This window comes from Pelodiscus sinensis, chromosome 23 (genome assembly GCF_049634645.1).
Source record: "Pelodiscus sinensis isolate JC-2024 chromosome 23, ASM4963464v1, whole genome shotgun sequence".
Lineage (NCBI taxonomy): Eukaryota > Metazoa > Chordata > Testudines > Trionychidae > Pelodiscus > Pelodiscus sinensis.
In genome coordinates, this window is record NC_134733.1 from 2,076,232 (window position 1) to 2,094,402 (window position 18,171).

The following is an 18,171-nucleotide window of genomic DNA, read 5'->3' on the forward strand; positions in this document are numbered from 1 at the left end:
CAAGGACAGTTTGTTGCGGAACACAGAGGAGAACAATGTGCGGTTGCTGGCGGCTTTCCCAGAGCAGCTGCAGATGGTGGAGAGTCACTTTGGGGCCGAGAACGGAGCCCTGACTGTGGGATCACATTGCAATGCAGGTTTGGGATGATGAGCTGCCGGATGCCAAAGGGCCCATTCCTGGGTCTGTGAGCGAGCTCAGCTTTGCTGGACGGGGCAGCAGGCTGAGCGCTGCCCTGACAGTAGTGAAGCGAGTGGCAACCACACTCGGAAAGCTTGGAACACGGGATCCATTTGGGACTGGAAAATCCACCATGGGGGCTGTTATCATGCCCGTGTACAGGGCCATTCATTGTCTCTTGCTGCACAGGACTGGGCCTTTAGCACCATGCACGTCCTAGCGAATGGATTTGCAGCAAGGAGGCGCCTGCACCACAGCGAGGCAATCGATGGGACCTCCACCCCCATTTCGCACCGGCCCACCTTGCAACAGAGCATAGCAACAGAAAGGGTGCGCGGCCAGCACTGGTGCATCATCAGGGGCTGCTTCGCTCACACCAATATGGGCTGGCCCTGGAAGGAGCGAGATGCAGGTGAGTTCAGAAACCTGCCAGCAGAGACCTTCTGACTTGAGCAGCAGATTACCCCTGCTGGTCAATATTGAAAACAGGAGTGATTCTGGGAGACCAGCTGGCCCCTTGCTCCCCTGATCACCTTGACAGCACCAAGCAGAGATCCAGCTCCGGCCTCAGCAGGTGCAGACGAGCTGACTGTGCTTTGCAAAGGCATGTTGGTGGTATTTACAAACCCGATTGGATCTCAAAAAAAATCCCTTGGGCCCTGACAGTCATGGGGTCAGGGGAGATCCCACTACAACACTCTGACTTGTACTGTGACAGCACAACTTGACTAATGCCTAATTCTCCTGGGCTATTTCCTACCACAGTCCACTGGTGTGGCTCCGTAGCCTGTGGGTCCTCCATCTCAGGTTAAGTGACAGATGGCTTCCCAGTTATTCTTCCTCTAGGGTGAGGCTATGCAGTACCATAGGTCGAAATAAGATACACAATTTGAGCTATGCACAATTTGAGCTTATTTTGAAATGTGGTGCTGTCTACACAGCACTTATTCTGAAATAAATCGCTATTCCGAAACGTCCTTTACTCCTCGTGGAATGAGGTTTACAGGGACGTCGGAATAATGAGCCCATTAAGTTTTGAAATACCAGACATGCTCAAAAGACTTGGAATAGCTATTTTGGGATACCTCCAGTACACTGAAATAGCGCTACAGTGTAGACGCAGCCTTAGAGTCTCATGGCAGGACTATTAGACCACCCCTCACAAGTGTGTAACCCCCTCTTTCCTCCCTGGGTTACTCGGGAGCAGGCCACGCTCACCAGAGTGCCTGAGTGCTTGATGGTTTTAATATTAAAGGAGCTCCTGAGTGCCCCAGTGGTGACGTTGGATAGTTGGGGTTGGGATCCCCTATCCACCCCCTTACAACAGTCCCTTGCTTCTAAAGGAATATACACAGCAGTGCCGCTGCCTGGCTGGCCCCTGTACACACTTAATGGTGTGCCTTGAATGCCTCCAGGAATAAACTTACTCCAGTAATAATCCGGATCTAACTCCAAAGCAACAATTGCAAATAATAGACATCTACTTGATTAAATTAGAATTCGCACAGCTTTACTTAACAAATTAAAGAAACAGGGTTTAACAGAGCAAAAGTGAATAAAATCAATTAACAAAGTACAGAGAAATAAAGGAAACTTACCTACCTGGCATTTATACTGCTCCCATTTATCCCACCCCAGAGTGTGCCCGCCTCTGGATCTCAGAGTCCCTGATGCTTATGTGGGTGTGTGACGATGCGTTGGGGTCCCCCGTCTCCTGCACCCCCGAAATGGCACAAACAGACTCCACCAGCCGGTAGAATAGAGGTGGTTTATTGCTTCCCCAAGATACAGCACAGATGTCATCAGGTTACAGGGCAGGCCTAGGATGCCTCAGCCCCCCCTTGATATGGGGCTTCTAAACCCCCAGCTTGTTGCTGAGGCTGCTTCCTCCATGCTCCCAGACAGAAACTAACTCACTCTCCTCCAGCCCTGCCCCCAGCCAGGGCAGCATCCACCTTCCTTTGTTTCTCCCCATGGGGGGTGGCTGGTCAGACAGGTTGAGACACTCTTTGCATAGTGACTCATCCTGTTTTGCTGGGCCGTGGTACCAACTGCAGCCAGTGGGGGTTCCCCCAGAGCCAGCAGCATAGAAACCAGCCAGGTACCCCCACTACGTCACAGGGTGCACTGGAAGATCTGCAGCTGGAGTGGAGACAGCACTGTGCAGGTTGTGTGTGTGTCAGTCCAGGCAGCAACAACTGAAAAATCCCACTGCCACTGGAGCTGGCCCCACCAAACGCCAGCAGCTCTGGTTCACTGGGCAGATCACTCCGGTTCTCGTCGGACTTCTGTGCTCCATCCCAGGCAGAATTTTCCCAAACAGCCACAGTTACTCACAGCAGGCCCTTCTCAGTCACAGGCACAGCCAGAGTCTCTCCCGTCCAGGGACAATCACCAACAGCATCTGAAGCAGCCTGCTAGATCCAAGCCCCAGCAGGCTCTAGCTTCCAGCAGCAGCACCTGGACTGGAAAAGGCTCCACACCAGCAATCTGCCTCCTCTCCCCAAATTGGAGCCCCCCAACTCTCCCCGCACTGCCTGGAAGAGTGCAAAAGTTTCCCTCCTTTTTTCCCAAGGCATCATGGGAGTTGTAGTCTCTAGGGCTAGATTGTAGCACAGAGGATCCTCCCAGTAATAGCCAGAGGCTCCTATAGTAAAGGGAGCATACAAGTGTTTGTTTAACTTGCCCTTAAAATTTCCAGTGATGGAAATTCCACTTACTCCATTGCTTAACCACCCAGGGTATGTCTACACTACCCTGCTAGTTCGAACTAGCGGGGGTAATGTAGTCATCCGCAATTGCAAATGAAGCCCGGGATTTGAATTTCCCGGGCTTCATTTGCATAAGCCGGGCGCCGCCATTTTTAAATCCCGGCTAGTTCGAACCCCGTGCCGCGCGGCTACACGTGGCACGGAGTAGCTAGTTCGGATTAGGCTTCTAATCTGAACTAGCTGTACTCCTCGTGGAATGGCTTTATGCTGGCCGGCTTTATGCAAATGAAGCCCGGGAAATTCAAATCCCGGGCTTCATTTGCAATTGTGGATGACTACATTACCCCTGCTAGTTTGAACTAGCGGGGTAGTGTAGACATACCCCCAGACAGTTAGGAAGTTTTTCCTAATATCCAACCTAAACCTCTCTTATTGCAATTTAGTCCCATTGCTTCTTGTTCTATCATCTGAAGTTAAGGAGAATATTTTTTCTCCATCCTCCTTGTAACAACCTTTTAGATACTAGAAAACTTTTCTCACGTCCCCTCTCGGTCTTCCAGACTAAACAAACCTAATTCTTTCAATTTTCCCTTATAGAGCATGTTTTCTAGACCTTTAATCATTTTTTTGCTCTTTTCTGGACTTTCTCCAGTTGTCTGCATCTTTTCTGAAATGTGGTGCCCAGAACTGGACACAAGACTCCAGCTGAGGCCTACTTGGTGCAGAGTAGAGCAGAAGAATCACGTAACGTGTCTTGCTCACAACACTCCTGCTAATGCATCCAGAGCTATGTTTGCTTTTTTCCCCCCACAACAGTGTCACACTGTTGACTCCTATTTAGCTTGTGGTCCACAATGGCCCCAGGTCCCTTTCTGCATAACTCCCTCCCTCCTAGACAGACACCTCCCATTTTGTATGTGTGTCTTGGACCGTCTTCCTAAGTAGAGTGTTTTTCATTCGTCCTTATTGAATTTCACCCTCAGACCATTTCTCCACTTTGTTCAGATCATGTTGAATTTTCATCCTATCGGTGTGTTGTTTGTTTATATCAATCCTTTGCATGTTGAAGTTGTTTCCACTTTGTGTAGGACTCTTTTGATTTTTAGATCTTACAAGATCTCCTGGTTAAGCCAGGGTGGTCTCTTGCGATTCTGTCTAGCTTCCTACGCCGTGGGATAGGTTGCTCTTGTAACAAAGGGGACTGGAGGAGCAAACGGGGGATAGAGATTGCAAGTGGAAGGTGAGGTTCCACAGGGAGAGCCTGGGGCTGGAGAAGAGGAAGAAGGCTAGTCAAGCAGTGTGCTGAACAGGGAGAGTGCAGGGAACAGCCTGGGGAAAGGACTGACCGGAAGAGACAAGAGGAGAGAAGAAAACTCCTGTAATTTTTGTAATCGTAGCCATAGTGGAGCAGAGTAACAAGGTGCGACTCACCGCCAAGGGCACCTCCTGCTGGACACTCTGGGAATTAGATTTTCAGCTCTGGAGCATCCTCTTTTGTCTGGTGTCTCACCTGCTGTTACCTCTTTTTCCTCCACCTCTGTGTATTAGGACCCACAGCCCTCTTCATGTGTGGGGCCCTCCCCTCTGAGTACTGCCCTGCAATGCGCCCACACTCCGGGGTCCTCCCTCTTTGGGAACCCCCATCCCTAAGCCCACCTTGGCTCAGTGACCCACAGCCTGTCTTCATCTCTAGCCCCTGTCTCAGGGGCAAACTGCAGCCTGGAATAGCCACTCATCATAGGCAAGGGGTGTGGACTGGCTGCCCCCCTGCAGCCCGAGTACTCCCAGGCCTTGTTCAGACCCTGCAGCCTGGGAACTTGCCTGGCCAGAGCCACCCCCCCCCCCCCCAGCTCTGCCTGCCTTTCCCCAGCCCTGCTCTAAGTCAGGAATCCATCAGCTTCCCTGGCAGCCAGGTCCTTCCTGCTCCCCAGCTAGGAGCCTTTATTTAGATAGTCCCAGCTGGGCCCTAATGGAGTACTAGGGCTGCAGGGGGGCAGCCAGTCCACACCCCTTGCCTATGATGAGTGGCTATTCCAGGCTGCAGTTTGCCCCTGAGACAGGGGCTAGAGATGAAGACAGGCTGTGGGTCACTCAGCTGCTGGTTCCACATCTCCACCACTCCAGCCCTCTCCCAGGCTGGGTTTTGACCCTTAAAGGGCCAGTGCAGGGCAAATGCCCCATCACAAGCAGCTTCCCCAGGGGAGGTGGAGAGCCTGGCATCAGATTGCCCCAGAGCCTGGGGTGACGCATGTGCCCGAGAGGCAACAAATCGCTTCTCCCCTGGCGGGAGGGGAACGTTGGACCTGGGGCTCATACATGCAGCTGAGGGCTATAACCCTGGGCTGTGTCGACATTGGCATGATTTTGCACAAAAGCCGGTCCTTTTGCACAAAAACTTGCTGCCTGTCTACACTGGCAGGGAGTTCTTGTGCAAGAGCACTGACGTTCTCATGTGTGAAATCAGGGCTTCTTGCACAAGAGCGATGATGCTCCCACTCAGGAAGAAGCGCTTTTGTGCAACTGTTCTTGTGCAAGAAGCCAGTGTAGACATGCAGCCCCCCGACCCAGGCTGGCCCCTGTGCTGCAAGGACTCAGCTAGCCTGGAGGCTCAAATGTGTCTTCTGCCTTCAGCCCCCACTGGGAGTTGCTGGGAGAAAAAACTCAGCTGGGCTCAGCCACTGGCTCTGGTGGACGAGCCTGGCCACAGGCACCTCTTGCAGAGGGGGGAGGGACAGGTCCCTTGTCGCGCCGGGGTTTTGTGGGGGCATTTCCCAGAGAGGGGCTCTTGGCATGGACACTTGTTTAATTCTCAGAGCCTGCAGCTGAGCAGAGGGCTTTAGTATCCCCACATGCCCATGGCTGTGCCAGCTCGCATACCGATGGCACTGGGCTGCCTGGGCCCGTCTCTAACACATGTAATCCCCCCCCCCCCCCCGATCGGGTGCTTGCTTTTGGACTGAGGAGCCCTGAATATGGCATCAGTGCAGCGTGGCAGCCCCAGGCCTGCCAGAAGGGTTGGCAGAAGCAGCCTGCGGCTCCTGTAACAACAGCCCTCATGCCCGAGAGAGCAGTGCTGCCCAGCGCATGAGTCAATGACAACCAAAGAAAGGGGCAATGGAAGAGTTTTATTGTCCTGGAAGAGGTGCACACTCTGAGCACGGAGCAGTGGCAAGGAAGAGAGAGGCAGGGCCCAGCTAGCAACCCCCCACCCCTGGAGACCAGGGTCCATCTAGTAACATTCCTCTGCAGGCCAGGGCCTGTCCGGCCACTCCCATCCCCGGGGTTGGGGCTGTCCAGCAACCTCTCCCTCCTCCCTGGTCCCAGGATCCTTCCAGCAACTCAGGATCTGTCCAGAATCCCCTGCCCTCTCCGTGGGCGCAGGAAGGGCTGCTGTGCCACGCGCCGAGTACACGACCCCGTCACTCACTGACTGACCCTAGCACTGGCACGAGAGGGCTGATCCGGAGAACGGAAGTGGAGCCGCATGCTGCGTGTGGCCCTCAGGAGGAAGAGCTTCCATAGGAAGCAGGAGAGCCCAGGCCCACGCCGAGCAGGACCGATCCCCTGGATAGAAAACGAAGCCAGGCCTGGCAGAGCCAGAATTATTGCCGACTGGAAAATGGCCTTACATCCCAACCGCCTCCAGCTCGTCTGCTGCTGGAAGGAGGCGACTGGGCCAGATTCCACTGTCAATCCGCAGTATCCCCACTGGAACGGGATTGAGTCTGGAGTCCTTTGCCGGAACCGAGGGCAGACGCTGGCCTCGCCACCGAACCGGCGTGGATCGCAGGCACGGACCAGCTCGGTGCACTCCGGCTACATGGCCCCTCGAGGGCTCTTGGCTGCGTGAGCACCCCTCTGTGCAGTGTCTAACTGAGATGCAGCAGCCTGGCTTTGGACACAGTAGAAAATCGTATTTACAAAGGGGAGCAAGGGGCCTGCTTTCCTCACCAGCCTGCGCCTGTCTGGCCTCTTCAAGCCCATTTCTGCCTCTAGGCACAGCTCCGCCTGTCCAACAAACCCATCGCGCTAGCCTGCCACCTTCCCGGGCCCTCCACATGCCAGGGGCATGTTCCCCCGCAGGGGGCGTGAGAAGGGAGCTGTGCCGGCTCCTGTCAGGGTGGCCTAGAGATGCCTTCTGCGCTGGGCAGCCCGGGTCTGACAGCTGGGCGGGGGTTGCACGTGCTGCTGGGCTCCAGGAGTCTGCCCCTGGCTGCTTTGGGGCCATGGAAGTGCAAAGCGGAGTTCAGTAGCCCCACCTCAGGCCCTGACGAAGAAGTGACGAGGGAGGGGGCTCACTGTTGTGGCTCGGGGGAGGCAAAGAAGAGGTGCAGCATCTTTGCAGCCCTGGAGCAAACCTGAGTGCGTGGCCCTAAGACGAATGCTCCCCCCTCCCCCCCGGCCTCGGCCTGCTGGTGCTAGTTTCAGGAAGTGGTGACCTCCTAGCTGGTTCTGGGTTCTCCTTTGACAGCCCTTCTCACACCTGCCCAGGCACACGGCAGCCCCCAGGCCCCTCTCCCCAGCTCCGGGAAGGTCCCTTCCGCTCCCAGCACCAGCAGAACCTCCAGCGGGTTCACAACTGTCGGTTTCCAGTCCCACATGGGCTGGCCCTGCTGGGGGCGGTGGAGGACAGGGCTGAGGGAGGGACTGGTCTGCAGGTCCTGGGCAGGGCAGGCACCATCCCAGTGTGGCGGATGCGGGCGATGTGCTCGCTCTGCCATGCCATGGTGCAGGAGGCCCTACAGGGCTCCCGCTACGGCTCCAGGCCGTGCAGGCGGCAGCAGCCCACGGAAGAGACTTGCCCAGCTGTGCCGCCATTGCTGTCAGTGCAACTCCATTGGCAGAACAGCTCAGGGCCAGCCTGAGCAGCAAGCCCACGTGCTTAGCACCCTGGAGCCCCTAGGCCAGGGAGCAGCCTCAGCCCGCAGGGATGCAGGACGGAGTACGAAGGGGCCTGCCCTGTTCTGGAGGCTGCTCCCACCTTTAGCGGGAGGAAGGAGGCGGCAGATTCAGCAACGGAGCTGGAAAGTGCTTCCCAGCAAGGCCATGGGAAGCCGCAGAGCAGGAGGGCCTGGCTCAGGTGCCTCCAGCTAGTTGCTTGCCGCTCTGCCAGGACCAGTCCTTCAGACGTCAGCTGCTGGGCCTGGGGAGCTGGGGATTAGAGGTGGCGCCAGGGGCCATTGGGGTTCAGCAGCTGGGACCTCATGATCTGGATGCTGCTCAGGATCTTCTTCTGGTGCCCCAGGAGGGTGATCCCCAGGCTCCGCACGTCACTGTGAAAACAAAGGCAACGTCAGAGCCACGGCTCCCCAAACAGCCAGGCCCTGGGGCTCCCCAAACAGCCGGGCCCTGGGGCTCCCCAAACAGCTCAGCACCGGGGCTCCCCAAACAGCCGGGCCCCGGGGCTCCCCAAACAGCCGGCACCGGGGCTCCCCAAACAGCCGGGCCCCGGGGCTCCCCAAACAGCCGGGCCCCGGGGCTCCCCAAACAGCCGGGCACCGGGGCTCCCCAAACAGCCAGGCCCCGGGGCTCCCCAAACAGCTCGGCACCGGGGCTCCCCAAACAGTTGGGCACCGGGGCTCCCCAAACAGCCGGGCCCTGGGGCTCCCCAAACAGCCGGGCCCCGGGGCTCCCCAAACAGCCGGGCACCGGGGCTCCCCAAACAGCCAGGCCCCGGGGCTCCCCAAACAGCTCGGCACCGGGGCTCCCCAAACAGTTGGGCACCGGGGCTCCCCAAACAGCCGGGCCCTGGGGCTCCCCAAACAGCCGGGCCCCGGGGCTCCCCAAACAGCTCAGCATCGGGGCTCCCCAAACAGCCGGGCCCTGGGGCTCCCCTAGTCGTTTTGCGGCCCTTGCCTGCCAATGGGGCAGCGGCTGCTGTCTGGTTCTGGTTCTGGTGCTGAGCTGCTGTTCTCAGGAGCTATGTCTGGCTGTGTTCGCCAGGGCCCCACAGCGCCATGGCCCCAGGCTGTCCCTGGGGGGAGGGAGCAGAGGGGAAATAGCTACCCATAGGCTAAGTGCAGGCAAGAAGGTTGCTCTGAAATTGGATTCTTCTTTAGTGAGCTGCTCCCAGTTAATCCAGTCTGACCCACAGACAAGGGACGGATGGACAGACAGACGGACGAGCAGACGGACGGGCAGACAGATGGATGGATAGACGGACAGGCAGACGGAGGAGCAGGCAGACGGATGGGCAGACAGACGGACGGATAGATGGACAGGCAGACAGAGGAGCAGGCAGACGGACGGGCACACAGACGGACGGATAGATGGACAGGCAGACAGAGGAGCAGGCAGACGGACAGGCAGACAGACGGATGGATAGATGGACAGGCAGACAGAGGAGCAGGCAGACGGACGGGCAGACAGACGGACGGATAGATGGACAGGCAGACAGAGGAGCAGGCAGACGGACGGGCAGACAGACGGACGGATAGATGGACAGGCAGACAGAGGAGCAGGCAGACGGACGGGCAGACAGACGGACGGATAGATGGACAGGCAGACAGAGGAGCAGGCAGACGGACAGGCAGACGGAGGAGCAGGCAGACGGACGGGCAGACAGACGGACGGATAGATGAACAGGCAGACAGAGGAGCAGGCAGACGGACGGGCAGACAGACGGACGGATAGACGGACAGGCAGACAGCCCTCTCCACTCAGCAGCTTCTCTGCTGTGTCCCTGGAACACCAAGCTTCAACCCTCACTCTGCAATCAGGCTGTGTCCGCCCAGACACTTGGTCGGCCAGTGGCTGAACTTCCGCCATGGAGCTGTCCAGTCGACCCTGCTATACACACCATACAAAGCCCTCTGTGCGTACACTCACATACACGCAGAGCTCTCTGCGCATACACACACACGAGCACACAGAGCCCTACGCACACACACGCAAAGCCCTCTGCGCATACACACACACACAGCCCTTGCGTGTACACACACACATACACAGCCCTATGTGCGTACACACACACACACACAGCCCTATGCATATATACACACACACAAACACATAGCCCTATGCACGTACACACACACAGAGCCTTCTGTGTACACACACACACACACACACACACACACACGGAGCCCTATGCACAAATACATACACAGAGCCCTTTACACATTTACACATTGAATGTATTTACACATACAGAGCTCTATGTGCGCGTGTGCACACACACACACACACAGAGCCCTCTGCATGTGCATGCACACACACAGAGTCCTATAAACAAACACATACAACACAGAGCCCTATGCACAAATACATACACAGAGCCCTTTACAGGTGTGTACACACACACAGAGCCCTATGCACATGCACTCCGAGCCCTATGGTGTGACCATGTACACACCCAGGGTACGTCTAGACTACATGCCTCTGGTGACAGAGGCATGTAGATTAGGCTACCTGGCATAGGAAAATGAAGTGGCGATTTAAATAATCGCTGCTTCATTTAAATTTAAATGGCTGCCGCGCTGAGCCGAGCAGCTGTTTGTCAGCTCAGTGGGCTAGTCTGGACGCTCCGAGGTCGACATCAAAGGCATTTGTCAACCTCCCACGTAAACCTCATCCCAGGAGGCATAACAGGGAGGTTGACAAATGCCTTTGATGTTGACCGCGAAGCGTCCAGACTACCGCGCTGAGCCACCAAACAGCTGATCGGCGCGGCAGCCATTTAAATTTAAATGAAGCGGCATTTATTTAAATCGCCGCTGCATTTTCCTATGCTGGGTAGCCTAATCTACATGCCTCTGTCACCAGAGGCATGTAGTATAGATGTACCCAAAGAGAGCTCTATGCTCATGTGCGCGCACACACACACACACACACACACACACACAGCCCAATGCAAACACGTGCGCACATACACACACACTGAGCCCTGTGCATATGTGTGCATACACACACACACACACACACACACACACACACACACACACAGCTCAGCATCACCTTGGAGCGCTGGCTCTGGACCGACTCATCAAGGAGACGCCGTGGAGAGATGCGTCAAGTCCCCTTCCTTCAGGATTTGGATTTTCTGCACTAGCCTCCCCTCCACATGCTAACTACGCCTGATGCCGAACGGGTGGTACCAGCCCATCACGGCCCACTTCAGCCACTTCTCCCCTTCGTACTCACTCAACGTTCATCCGCATCACTGCCCCCAGCGAGGAATACCCGGCCACGGCGAAGTTTTCTCTGTAGCGTCCCAGTCTGATGGACTCCAGCCAGTCCTCCACCGTCACGCAGGTTGTGAAATCAAAGCAGCTGTTGTCAACCGGCCTTTGGGTGAAGCTACCCGTCAAGAGACAAGACAAACGGGCCGGGGGTGGGGGTCAGTGAGTAGAACCAAGGCAACTGCAAAGCAGACATAACCCAGGGCGTACAGCTGGGAGGCAGCCTGCTCCCCCCCCGCACCCCCCGCTGCCGCATTCCCATTATTCTCCTATTGCAGAGCCCCCACTCCCCACAGCCTGGGAGCTCTCTGGTCAGCGTCGGCACTCCGGGTGCGTTCGGAGTGTCTCTGGCTAACCACGGCCATGAGCAGGAGATGCGGTAACCTGTGCAGCTATAACTGGCTCATTCTGACTGGGACCTGCCTTACCAGATCACCATGGCTGTCGCTGGCCTTACAGATTTAGAGTAGCCGGCCCTATGGGATCATCAGGGCTGTGGCCGGCCCTATGGGCTCGCTGGGTCTGTGGCCGACCCTATGGGCTCATCGGGGCTGTGGCCGACCCTATGGGCTCATCGGGGCTGTGGCCGGCCCTATGGGTTCATCGGGGCTGTGGCCGGCCCTATGGGCTCATCGGGGCTGTGGCCGACCCTATGGGCTCGCTGGGTCTGTGGCCGACCCTATGGGCTCATCGGGGCTGTGGCCGACCCTATGGGCTCATCGGGGCTGTGGCCGACCCTATGGGCTCATCGGGGCTGTGGCCGACCCTATGGGCTCGCTGGGTCTGTGGCCGACCCTATGGGCTCATCGGGGCTGTGGCCGACCCTATGGGCTCGCCGGGGCTGTGGCCGGCCCTATGGGCTCGCTGGGTCTGTGGCCGACCCTATGGGCTCATCGGGGCTGTGGCCGACCCTATGGGCTCGCCGGGGCTGTGGCCGGCCCTATGGGCTCGCTGGGTCTGTGGCCGATCCTATGGGCTCATCGGGGCTGTGGCCGGCCCTATGGGCTCATCGGGGCTGTGGCTGGCCCTATGGGCTCGCTGGGTCTGTGGCCGATCCTATGGGCTCATCGGGGCTGTGGCCGGCCCTATGGGCTCATCGGGGCTGTGGCTGGCCCTATGGGCTCATCGGGGCTGTGGCTGGCCCTATGGGCTCGCTGGGTCTGTGGCCGATCCTATGGGCTCGCCGGGGCTGTGGCCGGCCCTATGGGCTCGCCGGGGCTGTGGCCGGCCCTATGGGCTCGCTGGGTCTGTGGCCGACCCTATGGGCTCGCCGGGGCTGTGGCCGGCCCTATGGGCTCGCCGGGGCTGTGGCCGGCCCTATGGGCTCATTGGGGCTGTGGCCGGCCCTTTGAGCTTGCCGGGGCTGTGGCTGGCCCTATGGGCTCGCCGGGGCTGTGGCCGGCCCTATGGGCTCGCCGGGGCTGTGGCTGGCCCTATGGGCTCGCCGGGTCTGTGGCCGGCCCTATGGGCTCCTCGGGGCTGTGGCTAGCCCTATGGGCTCATTGGGGCTGTGGCCGGCCCTATGGGCTTGCCGGGGCTGTGGCCGGCCCTATGGGCTCGCCGGGGCTGTGGCCGGCCCTATGGGCTCGCTGGGGCTGTGGCCGGCCCTATGGGCTCCTCGGGGCTGTGGCCGGCCCTATGGACTCCTCGGGGCTGTGGCCGGCCCTATGGGCTCATTGGGGCTGTGGCCGGCCTTACCGGTTCACTGTGGCTGTGCACTTGAGGTTCTCAGGGTTGCGAATAAGCTTGTCCAGGAGGCTGACGATTTGGGAGAAGCGCGGCCGCTCACAGCGGTCCTTCTGCCAGCAGTCCAGCATCAGCTGGTGCAGGGCTGTGGGGCAGCCCATGGGGGCAGGCAGGCGGTAGCCTTCCTCCACTGAGTTAATGACCTGAAAGAGAACGTGCTCTGAGTGAGCACGCAGCCCTGCACACGCGCACTCCATGGGAGCCAGCCACGGGCTGACGCTGGCCGAGCAGCTGCAGGAGCAGCAGCCAGTGGCCCATGATGCACCTGTTGTGCGGAGGAGCCGCACTGAACACACCATCCCCTGGGCTGACTGGCCTTTGTGCCAAACCCCTCACGCTCCTGTCCCCTCCCTTGCTTTGTCCCTGGCGGGGTGGGGACGCCCAGTGGCGTGGGGGGAGGGGCGGGGTACCCCATAGCATGCCGTGGGGAGGAAAGAAGGGCTCCAAGCATTTATCTTTCACATGGGACATTTGGCAAAAGCCCCCCCTGCTCCCCGCTTGGCCCCTGCTCTGCCCTCCCCAGACAAGAGAACATCTCGCCCAGGACGGGCCGAGGTCACCAACATGCCCTTGCCCAGAGGCAGCGACGCCTCTGCCCAGAGACCTACACTCTGGCTCTGGACTCCCTTCCCCAGGAGCCCTCCCAACCTGGGAGGGACCTGTAGGGAGGAGCCGGCTGACGCTCACTTACATCCCTGTTGGTCATGTTCCAGTAGGGCCGCTCCCCGTAGGCCAGCACCTCCCAGGTGACGACGCCGTAGCTCCACACGTCGCTGGCTGAGGAGAAGGTGCGATACGCTATGGCCTCGGGGGCTGTCCAGCGGATGGGGATCTTCCCCCCCTGGAACAGAACACAGGGACACCCTCCAGCGCAGGCTCCATCCAGGGCAGAAAGGGGGTTACGGTGGAGAGCCAGAGCCGGGCTCAGCCTGCAGTTGCTATCTCCATGACAGCCAGCGCTCCCCGGGCTGCTATGGGAACCCACGTTTGAATCCTGTGTGCTTTCACACTGCCTGGGTCTTCCCGCAGCCCCCCAGCCTGGCTCCGAGGCAGGGCTCTCCGTGCTCTGAGCGCCTGACCCACAGCTACTAGGGACACGGCGTCAGCCAGTCACAGCAGCCCTGAGAGGCAATGGGCCCCGGCGGGAGCATTCCCCAAGGCAGCGTGGCGGGCGCCATGGACAGAGACTGAGCCTGGAACAGGCAGCTCCCCCCCCAGATCCTAGGAACCTGTCCCAGCCGGGCCTGAATGTAAACGGCCCCCCCTTCGCTCGCTGGGCCGGACTGTGAGCAGCTCCGTCCCCCTGGGCTTGTCTGCACCAGCCAGCAGGACCCCCGGATCCCCACGGGAAGCAAGAGCAGGTGCACTAGTGTAGACAGGGCCAGGCATTTCCACCACGTGCCACAGCGTGGCTGACAGGACTGCTGGGCCCCTGGGCACCCTGGCGGGTGGGGGGGGGGCAGCTTCATGCCCCTGGAAGGGGGAGGGCCTTGGGCAGAAGGGGCAGGGCTGGGGCAGCCAGTCCTCAGCGCCTCCCCCCAGCCACTCCTCAGCTCTGCCTGGAGCCCCCCCCCCGGCCAGCCCTCGGCACTGCCTGGAGCCCCCCCCCCGCCCGCCAGCCCTCAGCACTGCCTGGAGCCCCCCCCCGGCCAGCCCTCGGCACTGCCTGGAGCCCCCCCCCCGCCCGCCAGCCCTCAGCACTGCCTGGAGCCCCCCCCGCCCGCCAGCCCTCAGCACTGCCTGGAGCCCCCCCCCCCGCCCGCCAGCCCTCAGCACTGCCTGGAGCCCCCCCCCCCCGCCCGCCAGCCCTCAGCACTGCCTGGAGCCCCCCCCCCGCCCGCCAGCCCTCGGCACTGCCTGGAGCCCCCCCCCCCGGCCAGCCCTCGGCACTGCCCGGAGCCCCCCCCCCCGCCAGCCCTCGGCACTGCCTGGAGCCCCCCCCCCCGGCCAGCCCTCGGCACTGCCCGGAGCCCCCCCCCCCGGCCAGCCCTCGGCACTGCCTGGAGCCCCCCCCCGCCCGCCAGCCCTCAGCACTGCCTGGAGCCCCCCCCCCGGCCAGCCTTCGGCACTGCCTGGAGCCCCCCCCCGCCCGCCAGCCCTCGGCACTGCCTGGAGCCCCCCCCCCCCCGGCCAGCCCTCGGCACTGCCTGGAGCCCCCCCCGCCCGCCAGCCCTCGGCACTGCCTGGAGCCCCCCCCCGCCGCCCGCCAGCCCTCAGCACTGCCTGGAGCCCCCCCCCCCGGCCAGCCCTCAGCACTGCCTGGAGCCCCCCCCCGCCCGCCAGCCCTCAGCACTGCCTGGAGCCCCCCCCCCCCGCCCGCCAGCCCTCAGCACTGCCTGGAGCCCCCCCCCGCCCGCCAGCCCTCGGCTCTGCCTGGAGCCCCCCCCCCGGCCAGCCCTCGGCACTGCCTGGAGCCCCCCCCCCCCCGGCCAGCCCTCGGCACTGCCTGGAGCCCCCCCCCCGGCCAGCCCTCAGCACTGCCTGGAGCCCCCCCCCCCCCGGCCAGCCCTCGGCACTGCCTGGAGCCCCCCCCCCGGCCAGCCCTCGGCACTGCCTGGAGCCCCCCCCCCGGCCAGCCCTCGGCACTGCCTGGAGCCCCCCCCCCGGCCAGCCCTCGGCTCTGCCTGGAGCCCCCCCCGCCCGCCAGCCCTCAGCACTGCCTGGAGCCCCCCCCGCCCGCCAGCCCTCGGCACTGCCCGGAGCCCCCCCCCCGGCCAGCCCTCGGCACTGCCCGGAGCCCCCCCCCCGGCCAGCCCTCGGCACTGCCCGGAGCCCCCCCCCCGGCCAGCCCTCGGCACTGCCTGGAGCCTCCCCCCCCCGGCCAGCCCTCGGCACTGCCTGGAGCCTCCCCCCCCCCGGCCAGCCCTCGGCACTGCCTGGAGCCCCCCCCCCCGGCCAGCCCTCGGCACTGCCTGGAGCCCCCCCCCACGGCCAGCCCTCGGCACTGCCTGGAGCCTCCCCCCCCCGGCCAGCCCTCAGCACTGCCTGGAGCCCCCCCCCCGGCCAGCCCTCAGCACTGCCTGGAGCCCCCCCCGCCCGCCAACCCTCAGCACTGCCCGGAGCCCCCCCCCGGCCAGCTCTCAGCACTGCTTGGAGCCCCCCCCCGGCCACTCCTCAGCTCTGCCTGGAGCCCCCCCCGGCCAGCCCTCAGCTCTGCCTGGAGCCCCCCTCCCGGCCAGCCCTCAGCACTGCCTGGAGCCCCCCCCCCGGCCAGCCCTCAGCACTGCCTGGAGCCTCCCCCCCCCCGGCCAGCCCTCAGCACTGCCTGGAGCCCCCCCCCCCGGCCAGCCCTCAGCACTGCCTGGAGCCCCCCCCCCGGCCAGCCCTCAGCTCTGCCTGGAGCCCCCCCCCCCGGCCAGCCCTCAGCACTGCCTGGAGCCCCCCCCCCGGCCAGCCCTCAGCTCTGCCTGGAGCCCCCCCCCCGGCCAGCCCTCAGCTCTGCCTGGAGCCCCCCCCCGGCCAGCCCTCAGCTCTGCCTGGAGCCCCCCCCCGGCCAGCCCTCAGCACTGCCTGGAGCCCCCCCCCCGGCCAGCCCTCAGCTCTGCCTGGAGCCCCCCCCCCGGCCAGCCCTCAGCACTGCCTGGAGCCCCCCCCCCGGCCAGCCCTCAGCTCTGCCTGGAGCCCCCCTCCCGGCCAGCCCTCAGCACTGCCTGGAGCCCCCCCCCCGGCCAGCCCTCAGCACTGCCTGGAGCCCCCCCCCCGGCCAGCCCTCAGCTCTGCCTGGAGCCCCCCCCCCGGCCAGCCCTCGGCACTGCCTGGAGCCCCCCCCCCGGCCAGCCCTCGGCACTGCCTGGAGCCCCCCCCCCGGCCAGCCCTCGGCACTGCCTGGAGCCCCCCCCCCGGCCAGCCCTCGGCTCTGCCTGGAGCCCCCCCCCCGGCCAGCCCTCGGCTCTGCCTGGAGCCCCCCCCGCCCGCCAGCCCTCGGCACTGCCCGGAGCCCCCCCCCCCGGCCAGCCCTCGGCACTGTCCGGAGCCCCCCCCCCGGCCAGCCCTCGGCACTGCCCGGAGCCCCCCCCCCGGCCAGCCCTCAGCACTGCCTGGAGCCTCCCCCCCCCGGCCAGCCCTCAGCACTGCCTGGAGCCTCCCCCCCCCCGGCCAGCCCTCAGCACTGCCTGGAGCCCCCCGCCCCCGGCCAGCCCTCAGCACTGCCTGGAGCCCCCCCCCACGGCCAGCCCTCGGCACTGCCTGGAGCCTCCCCCCCCCGGCCAGCCCTCAGCACTGCCTGGAGCCCCCCCCCCGGCCAGCCCTCAGCACTGCCTGGAGCCCCCCCCCCCCCGGCCAGCCCTCAGCACTGCCTGGAGCCCCCCCCGCCCGCCAGCCCTCAGCACTGCCTGGAGCCCCCCCCCCGGCCAGCCCTCAGCACTGCCTGGAGCCCCCCCCGCCCGCCAGCCCTCAGCACTGCCTGGAGCCCCCCCCCCGGCCAGCCCTCAGCACTGCCTGGAGCCCCCCCCGCCCGCCAGCCCTCAGCACTGCCCGGAGCCCCCCCCGGCCAGCTCTCAGCACTGCTTGGAGCCCCCCCCCGGCCACTCCTCAGCACTGCCTGGAGCCCCCCCCGCCCGCCAGCCCTCAGCACTGCCCGGAGCCCCCCCCCGGCCAGCTCTCAGCACTGCTTGGAGCCCCCCCCCTGGCCACTCCTCAGGTCTGCCTGGAGCCCCACCCGGCCAGCCCTCAGCACTGCCTGGAGCCCCTCCCCCGGCCACTCCTCAGCACTGCCTGGAGCCCCCCCCCGGCCAGCCCTCAGCACTGCTTGGAGCCCCCCCCCTGGCCACTCCTCAGCTCTGCCTGGAGCCCCCCCCGGCCAGCCCTCAGCACTGCCTGGAGCCCCCCCCCCCCCCGCCAGCCCTCAGCACTGCTTGGAGCCCCCCCCGGCCAGCCCTCAGCACTGCTTGGAGCCCCCCCCGGCCAGCCCTCAGCACTGCCTGGAGCCCCCCCCCCCGGCCAGCCCTCAGCTCTGCCTGGAGCCCCCCCCCGGCCAGCCCTCAGCACTGCCTGGAGCCCCCCCCCCGGCCAGCCCTCAGCTCTGCCTGGAGCCCCCCCCCGGCCAGCCCTCAGCTCTGCCTGGAGCCCCCCCCCCGGCCAGCCCTCAGCACTGCCTGGAGCCCCCCCCCGGCCAGCCCTCAGCTCTGCCTGGAGCCCCCCCGCCGGCCAGCCCTCAGCTCTGCCTGGAGCCCCCCCCCCGGCCAGCCCTCAGCTCTGCCTGGAGCCCCCCTCCCGGCCAGCCCTCAGCACTGCCTGGAGCCCCCCCCCCGGCCAGCCCTCAGCACTGCCTGGAGCCTCCCCCCCCCCGGCCAGCCCTCAGCTCTGCCTGGAGCCCCCCCCCCGGCCAGCCCTCAGCTCTGCCTGGAGCCCCCCCCCC

The 18,171-nt window shown here is 63.4% G+C and overlaps 1 protein-coding gene across 4 annotated transcripts in view; it reads right to left on the reverse strand.

The window, feature by feature from the left end:
* Window positions 1-5,989: 5,989 nt before the first annotated feature.
* The window catches only part of EPHA8 (EPH receptor A8), a 150,749-nt gene continuing 138,567 nt past the window's right edge, over window positions 5,990-18,171 (reverse strand). For all 4 annotated transcript variants that reach the window (XM_075906310.1, XM_075906309.1, XM_075906308.1 and 1 more), the window contains 4 exons: window positions 13,507-13,656; window positions 12,768-12,958; window positions 11,032-11,187; window positions 5,990-8,162 (listed from right to left, as the gene is read on the reverse strand). In XM_075906310.1, coding sequence (XP_075762425.1) covers window positions 8,048-8,162; window positions 11,032-11,187; window positions 12,768-12,958; window positions 13,507-13,656 — 612 coding nt within the window. In that variant the 3' untranslated portion in view covers window positions 5,990-8,047. The remainder of the gene's footprint in view (window positions 8,163-11,031; window positions 11,188-12,767; window positions 12,959-13,506; window positions 13,657-18,171) is intronic.